Source organism: Denticeps clupeoides, chromosome 4 (assembly GCF_900700375.1).
Source record: "Denticeps clupeoides chromosome 4, fDenClu1.1, whole genome shotgun sequence".
NCBI lineage: Eukaryota > Metazoa > Chordata > Actinopteri > Clupeiformes > Denticipitidae > Denticeps > Denticeps clupeoides.
Genome location: NC_041710.1, coordinates 18,535,420 through 18,543,778, shown reverse-complemented (window position 1 = coordinate 18,543,778; position 8,359 = coordinate 18,535,420). Strand labels below are relative to the sequence as shown.

Below are 8,359 nucleotides of genomic sequence, written 5' to 3'. Positions count from 1 at the left end.
TGACCATTTATTTGATGTTGCATGTAACAGTCATTAGAATGATTTTTTGCCCAGTGGAGATCATCAACATTTCTGTCCATTCACTGTTAAAGTGTAGAGGTTCAATGTATTTACAAAAAAAAGGTAAAAATTAAGTTTGTTTTTAATTCCACACCAAAACAAGTATAAACCAAATTCCATTCTTCAGCAGCAGGCACCATGTTTACTTTATATTCTGGGTTGTACTCAGTGATAACAGAACACGTCATTTCGGAAATGTTTTCTCTTTTCTTTCTATTTTTGACAGTAGAGCAAAGGCCACCAATGTCATGTTTACATGTAGTGATAACATAGCACCTATTTTCAAGAGAGAGAACAGTAGAACCAAGAAGAATGTTCAACGTGTAATCAAGCAACTTGCCTATTACACAAAATTACAGGTATTTACGTTAGAATATGTGGTATGTCTGTGCTGTGATTCATTTACATAATTAATCAAACACCCTTGTCCAGAGCGACTTGCAATCAGAACAACCCCCTGTGAGCAACTCAGGGTTAAGTGTCTTGGTTAGGGACACAACGTGGTTTGAACCTGTGACACTGCGGTCTTCTGGTTAATGGGCCAGTGTGATACCCACTAGGCTACTAGCACCCCCAGATGTCAAGGTTGGACTTGGATTACTGTGTTGTTAAATAGTTTATTGATGATTAAAAAAAAAAAGTTCATTTCATTTTGCAAAGTGCAAGGATATTTAATCATTCTCTTCCCAGTTATTCATGACATTTATTATAACCTGTAACACCGTGATAAAGGAAGTGGGCGGTACCTTACGCACACTACATTTCCCAAGATCCTTTGCCTTCATTGACAGGTTTAAAAAAAAAAAAAAAAAAAAAAAAAGACACACACACACACACACACACACACACACAACAAACGCGCGACAAACCAGCCGCCCGGGCCACAGCAGCGGGACGGCAGCCATGAAGCTCGTCTGCGGCGTTACGCTGTTATTAACAGCCGCTCTGGCCTATTACATCTACACCCCCCTGCCCGGCTCCATCGCAGAGCCGTGGAAGCTCATGCTGCTGGACGCGTCCTTCCGCCTCGTCACCAGCGCGGTAAGGTGCGCCGAGCAAGGTTTATAAAGCGACGAAAGAAACACGTATTTCTACATATTACTGTATTCACTTTAATATGCGATGTCATCTGCAATTGTACACCTTGGTAGAGTCTGTCACCATTCACTTGCTTTGTACATAGTGCTATGGGGGGAAAGCTATACAAATGTAATCATTAAATGAGATGAATATGCTTTTGGTGGTTCTGTAATCTCAACATTTCCCCTTTTTGGTGTTATAAAGTATTGGCTTTCTTGACTGGGCACATTTTTAGTAGGTTGAAGTTACCTTTCCAGTGCATTTTTCTGTGGGCTGAACTACTTTACACGCCCTGATCAGTATGTGTGTGATGACATGCACTTTCCTAAAAACAGGAATGCGTCGAATGCTTCAAATCTGGTCATTTTTCATATCTTTTCAGGGACACTTTGCTGAGCATTTGGGCCTCTGCCACCACATTCGCCTAATAACTAATACAGCGAACGCATTTGAAGGGTTGCTGTCGGTGGCTTACGAAGGCGTGGAGGTGCATGACACCCTGTTTGCCGGAGTCCACGTCCGGGTTTTTCAGCCCACCAGTGGGGAGAAGGGCAAGCTGAGGAGAGGACTGGTCTTCATTCATGGTGGAGGCTGGGCGCTGTGCAGTGCCAGTGAGTGTGTAGATAGAATATCCAAATACACAGTTCAACTGTACCACCAGACAACATATAACTACTGTAGTCAAATACATTTTCAGTTTGGCAATGCTGGGTAATCTTTTGAGCTATTTCATGCTGTTTCCCTCCAGAGTTGGGCACATATGACTTGCTGGGCAGGAAAATGGCCGGCGAGCTGGACGCAGTCATTGTGTCCGTGGAGTAAGTGAAATCACTGCGGTCCCCGGGCGCGGCGCGGGGCAAATAAATGATTCTTATGTAAGTGTCTCATTTCGGCCAGGTATCGCCTGGTGCCCGAGGTTCATTTCCCTCAGCAGCATAACGACTGCCTCCAGGCTGCCAGGCACTTTCTGAGGCCGGACGTGCTGGCCCAGTACTCAGTGGACCCAGATCGTGTAGGAGTGTCTGGGGACAGTGCCGGAGGGAACCTGGCGGCTGTGGTGGCTCAGCAGGTAAGCAGCATCTTGTGCTAATTGCTGTCAATTGCTAGTTAATGCTGCAATGTTCCATACTGTACAGCGTTCTTGGTTCTACTCTTTTGTTTTTGTTCCAGTCTGGGGAAATGGAATCTATATTTGTAATAAAAAGAGATGTGACTTGTGTAATTAATGGGTTATGAGAGTTATTAATACACCGTTTCTTTTGCAGTGGCAGATGTGGCACATTTAGTGGTGTGGTGTGCTCTTTCCCTTTTGCTGTAGTGTATTTGCTGTAGTTTCCCTTTTTCCTACTGTGTTGCACGTGCACCATTGCCCATTTTGCTGCATATTGCACAATTGTGCCTCTGTGACTTCATGACCCTGCAGTGCTCAGGGGGACCGTGTTCACCTCCTTCCCACTTATCCGTCCTGTTTGGAACTGGGTACAGCTTGTCCTTTTATAAAGATCATGACTTAAGTGAAGTTGCAAAACAAAAAGGATGCCCTGCAAATGTCGCCTGTGAAAGTATAGTGTGTGCCTTGTGCCAAACATTTGCTGTTGTTTGTTTGCTGTAGTGAGGTGTCTTTAACCCAGTAAGGACAATGCTGATAACAAAGAAATGTGCCCTAAGAGGCTGTGGGTTACTGGAATTTTATCAAGAAGAGTTAATCATTTCTAATTTAATCCTATTAAATTATAAATGACCAAAACTCTTGGACAAGCAAAATTATACTGTACATTCTGTGTAGTAGTATTTTTGTGAAAGTCAAAGTGAGGAGTACAAGTCACAAGTACAAGTATACAGAAGAACTTCACCCGTCACCCACTTTTGCAACATCTGGGTTAAGTGTGAAGCACAGCGATCGTAATGAAGCAGGATTTGAGCCTGAAGTAAAATGTGTTTCTCTCGCAGCCTTGTGGATGCAGGTACAAAAACAACAAACAGACCATAAAATGCAGATATTTTAAATAAAATCTACATTTGAATATACATTTGTGGGGCAGTGGTGGCCTAGCGGAAGTGGCCCTGTAATCAGAAGGTTTCTGGTTCGAATCCCAATCCGCTAAGGTACCGTCCCCACACACTGCTCCCCGGGCGCCTGTCATGGCTGCCCACTGCTCACCAAGGGTGATGGTTAAAAGCAGAGGACACATTTCGTTGTGTCACCGTGTGCTGTGCTGCAGTGTTTCACAATGACAATCACTTCACTTTCACTAAATGGGCTGGTGCTCCTGTCCCTAGACGTCCTCCTGTCTCTTGTGACATCCTGACTGTACCCACATTTTCTTCTCAACAATATAACCCTGCTTTATGTGGTTTGTCTTCGTTACGTCCTCATACCCTATTGAAGGTGTTTTGTTCTGTTGTGTTCTGGTTCTTCTTAACTGTTCTGTCACTTGTGAGCAAGTCTCGTCTAATGACTACAGCGTCCATCCATATTATTGCTTTATGATGTGTTAGTGGAAGTTAGCAGACAACTCCGTTTGAATAAAGTAGTTTCGTTTTGATACTATGCAATTACTTTTTTATTATACAAATAAGTACACAATACATGCACAGCAAACAGAGATTGGGCCATATGTTGAATCTACAATCATTTCACAAATATCTAATAGACTGTAGTATTGACCATTCTTATTGTTTTTGTTGTTGTCGGTGGCTAGATTTCTGTAGATGACTCCATCTCAAACAAGTTCAAGGTGCAGGCCTTGGTGTATCCGGTGCTCCAGGCCCTGGATTTCAACACACCTTCGTATCAGCAGAACAAGGACATGCCCATCTTGTATCGTGTAAGCATGATCCGCTACTGGCTGGAGTATCTAAATGCAGACCCCAGCTTTGTCGATTCGGTGCTCATCAACAACCACAGCGGCGAGGACCAAGGCCAGGTGTCCAGACATCGGCACAAGTTCGACTGGACCGCTCTTCTCCCTCCTGCCGTCCAGAAGAACTACAGGCCTGTAGTGCCTACCACAGGCTCGCCCCACATCGTAGAGCAGGTGCCTGCATTTTTAGACATCAGGGCGGTGCCACTGCTTGCTGAGGATGAGATCCTGGAGAAGACACCGCCGGCATACATCCTAACCTGCGAGCATGACGTTCTGCGCGACGATGGCCTGATGTACGGCCGGCGTCTGCGGGAAGCCGGGGTGGCCGTCACCAATGACCACTATCCCGACGGCTTCCACGGCTGCTTCACGCTGGCTTTCTGGCCCGGCTTCTCGGTGGGAGACAGAACGCTGCAGAACTACATCGCCTGGCTCCATGAGAACCTGTAGCCATGTTGCACCTCCCACAGCAGATGAAGCACTTCAGGTCCCAACCAAGCTGAGACTATATGTTCATCCTGATTTTTTTTTTTCCTACAAACAATATGTTCTGTATGGTGATGGAATCCAAAACAGCTGCTGCACAGCTTTAAAAGGCAATATGTTTTATCTGTAAACACGAATATAATAATTTTATATATATTTGTTTGGCTTTTAACTCCTAATGTCTGGATGACATGCACTTGGTTTAAAAAGCAGTCTTTTAAGACAAAAAAGTACAAAGACTTAACACCGTAGAAGAATGAAGGTGGATGCTGTGTGTCCTGTTCCACCACTTCCACAGTGTAACCACTTGCACTCATGTCACTTCCTGCTTAATGTGTTACTGTTTGAAACTTGCCTGCATAGTCACATATACTTCATTACGCGAGTCCTGTTAATAATACAATTAATAATGTTACACTAGCTATGGAATACAGCAATAATACAATTTGGATTTGTGAATTTGTATTCATGCAAACGTTCCCAGTCAGTGATGCATTATTCCGAACAGTCAGTGGTCATGTGTCCTTAAGTCATGATTAAGCATCAATAAATACTATTTCCTCAATCTGTATATAGTGGGCAGCTCTTTTGTTTAGCAGTATATGGCATCTTTTCAGCTCGTCGCTTTCATTCCTATTCGCTTACCAAATGTGGTCAAAACGTTCAAGCCACATTGAAAAGAAAGAAAGAAGCAAACTGTAAAGAATGCGTGGGAATTTGGCTCTGTGAAACACAGTTCGCCATTCCGGCTGGTCAGTGCTGGAGCTGAAATGTGATATGTTCAAAAGCATTTTTTTTTGTGTTGCAGTTAGCTATTCACTGTATAGGTAAAAGCCACAGTGTACAGAGGGCAGATGCACATTTACACTCTTCACTGCAGTGTGGTGTCTGGACATCAGAGCCAGATCGAGCTGTCATGAAATAATCAAATCTTTCAATCACTTCTGGACTCAATCCCCCCATAATTTTGCACAAAATTTAACTTTACTTTCACTCTACACATTTGCACTCCTTCACCCTACCTGTTACACATATTTTATGGTTAAAAACATAGAATTGTAACATTTGGGTATGTTTACAATATTTGCATATTGGTTTACGTGAATACGTGCAATATTTGCAATATTGGGGTCAGTAGCAGCCGCAAAAAAGCATTCACTGCATATCATACCGTGTATGTGACAAACAAAATTTGAATTCAAAATTGAATTGAAATATAAAAGGTCAATCGGAAGCTACTTGGATTCTCGTCAGTTGGACGCCTGTGCCTTTTATTTAATTGCTCCTGAATAATTTGGGACGAACCGGGTCGACGGGGCGCGCCGCACACGATGGAAACCCGCGCCTCCGTCAGCTGTGTCGGCGCTGTTAGCACGGTAGGATAACCACGGGCGGCCTGAAGAACGCACAACTTGTGTGACAGAAACCTGTACAATGCGAATGAATACTAATTACGTCAAGGATGGTTGTTTTACAGCAGTATTATTATTATTATTATTATTATTATTATTATTATTATTATTATTATTATTATTTAGGAAGATCCGACGCGCGAAACCACGACCCCTGCTGGAAGGTCACGGAACAAACCCGACGACGGATTGAACGGATATGAGGTACATGACGCCTGCAGCATTTCACAACTGCTCAGAAGTACACAGGCTTACAAACCTTGACTAACTGTGGGTTTTAATGGTAACCATACTGATTAAGGCTTATGTGGATTATGGTGATTAATGGTATCTTAATGGTCAATGCATCTCACCAGCTGTTCTAGTTGGTTATGTTGGCTTATTGTCATCTTATTTGATTTTCTTTTGTTTGGTAATCTGTCATAACAAGTGTATTGGTTAGTTTTTTTTTTTTTGCCAAATCAAATTGCAAGTAATTTGGTGTGGTGATATTCATGTTTTTTTGTCTATTATGGTCAATGTTGTGTTTTCAGCTTGGCCACTATTGCAATAAGCCTATGAATTTAATACACAGACAATATCAAATTTGCTCAAGAAGGAAGGAGCATTGCCTGTGACACCAGAGGTTCTTCCTTCAACTCATAATTTAGAGATCTCAGCCCATCTTACTGAGGAGTTCTTGGACGGACTTAAAAGTAAGCAACAATATCTAATAAAACTCATATTACTCAAAATGGCATCATGAAAGTGAAGTGATTGTCAGTGAAAGTGAAGTGATTGTCACACGTGATACACAGCAGCACTGCACACAGTGAAATGAGTCCTCTGCATTTAACCCATCACCTTGAGTGAGCAGTGGGCAGCCATGACAGGCGCCCGGGGAGCAGTGTGTGGGCACGGTGCTTTGCTCAGTGGCACCTCAGTGGTAACTTGGCAGATCGGGATTCGAACCGGCAACCTTCTGATTACGGGGCCGCTTCTTTAACCACTAGGCCACCACTGCCCCCATCATATTTGCCTCCTTCCCTTTCCCAGTCTGGTAGACCAAAAAATCTGATGGAAAGTCCTAAGGATGATGTTTTTTACATTGTGGCAGCCGATTTCCTGTCATTGTCCCAATACACACTACAAAAATCTTGCCTCTTGCTCCTACAGACCCACTTAGAAATAAGCGATGGGGATCTAGTTTTCCCTCGGCCAGGTCTCTACTATATCTATGCCCAGACCTAGTTCAGGCTGTCTGACCAGACAGCAGAAGAAGGGGCGGGTGATGCCAGCGATGCAGCCAAGACTAGACAAATGCTACAATACATCTACAAGAAGACGAGATCTTACCCCATTCCCATCATTTAAATGAAGAATGGCAGAACTACCTGTTGGTCCAGGGACCAAGAGTACGTCCTCTATTCCATCTACCAGGGTGCGTCATCCAGCTCCGCACTGGTGAGTGAGTCTTTGTGACAGTCAGCAATATAAGTGTCCTGGACACAGACAGAACAGCTATCTTATTTGGAGCCTTCTTGATCACTTAGTAGGGAATTGTTCAAAAGCACAAGCCCATTAGGGTTTGTGGTCAGTTGCAACAAATTGAATATGTTGACCAAGTTAAATGTGGGTCTCTGTGGACATGCTAACAAGTAAATGTAAAAAGGCCTTTGAAAGATAACATTTTCAAATGAATATTTTGAAGGATGTTTTACAGTGAACAAAATTGACAGAAATGTCCATCTGGTTTCATTTACTTTCTCCCTCTGAGGTGAAATATCATCTTGATGTGTTGCTGCACAGTAAAGAACGTGGGAGATGAAGTTGCCCAGGAATTATGGAAGGCCAATAAGGTCTATAAACGCCTTCCACCCATCACTTAACAAAATGTGAAAGAATTTAAATAAAAATGAGATGTGCCATGTTGGATGTTTAGTCAGGAGTATGGCATCTCATCATTGGAAGATTATGTGTGACGTCCTTTTCAACTGCAGCTATTACATCCCTGTATCAAGGTCAGAAAATGAAGCGATATTCTGGGGAGCACTTTTCCTGTACACCTGGGCTCATGCTCTTTACCTTCTCTTGTAAATGTGATTTGGGTCTCTTTTGTAAATGTCATTTTATATTCCCCTTTTTTCTTTTTCCAATCGGATTCACACACACAGTCGTTGAATCGTGGCATGTTCAAAGCAAGCAACTCTGGTTTCTTTATTTCATTAGTGTCCATCAAATAATGGCAACTTACAGGGTGAGGCAGAACTCTGTGGGGGTGGTCATTTATGCAGGGCCCTATTGGTAAAGTTTTGAAACAAACAAAAAAAGGTACCCGTGAGGATGAAGACATCCCCATGCTCTGAAAGAACATTGGTCTGCATCGAGTTGTGTGACGTCTGTCCACTTTCAATAAACATTAAGAGTTCCAGCCCCACTGTCCATACTTTCTTTTCACGTTCAGTTCAGATATCT

The 8,359-nt window shown here is 43.1% G+C and overlaps 1 protein-coding gene across 1 annotated transcript; it reads left to right on the top strand.

The window, feature by feature from the left end:
- Positions 1-881: 881 nt before the first annotated feature.
- nceh1a (neutral cholesterol ester hydrolase 1a) lies at positions 882-5,058 on the top strand. Its single transcript, XM_028975535.1, has 5 exons — positions 882-1,101; positions 1,523-1,751; positions 1,889-1,958; positions 2,038-2,209; positions 3,843-5,058. Exons 1-5 carry the CDS (start codon positions 964-966, stop codon positions 4,455-4,457), a joined length of 1,224 nt encoding a protein of 407 aa, XP_028831368.1. The 5' UTR covers positions 882-963; the 3' UTR covers positions 4,458-5,058.
- The last annotated feature ends 3,301 nt before the right edge of the window (positions 5,059-8,359 follow it).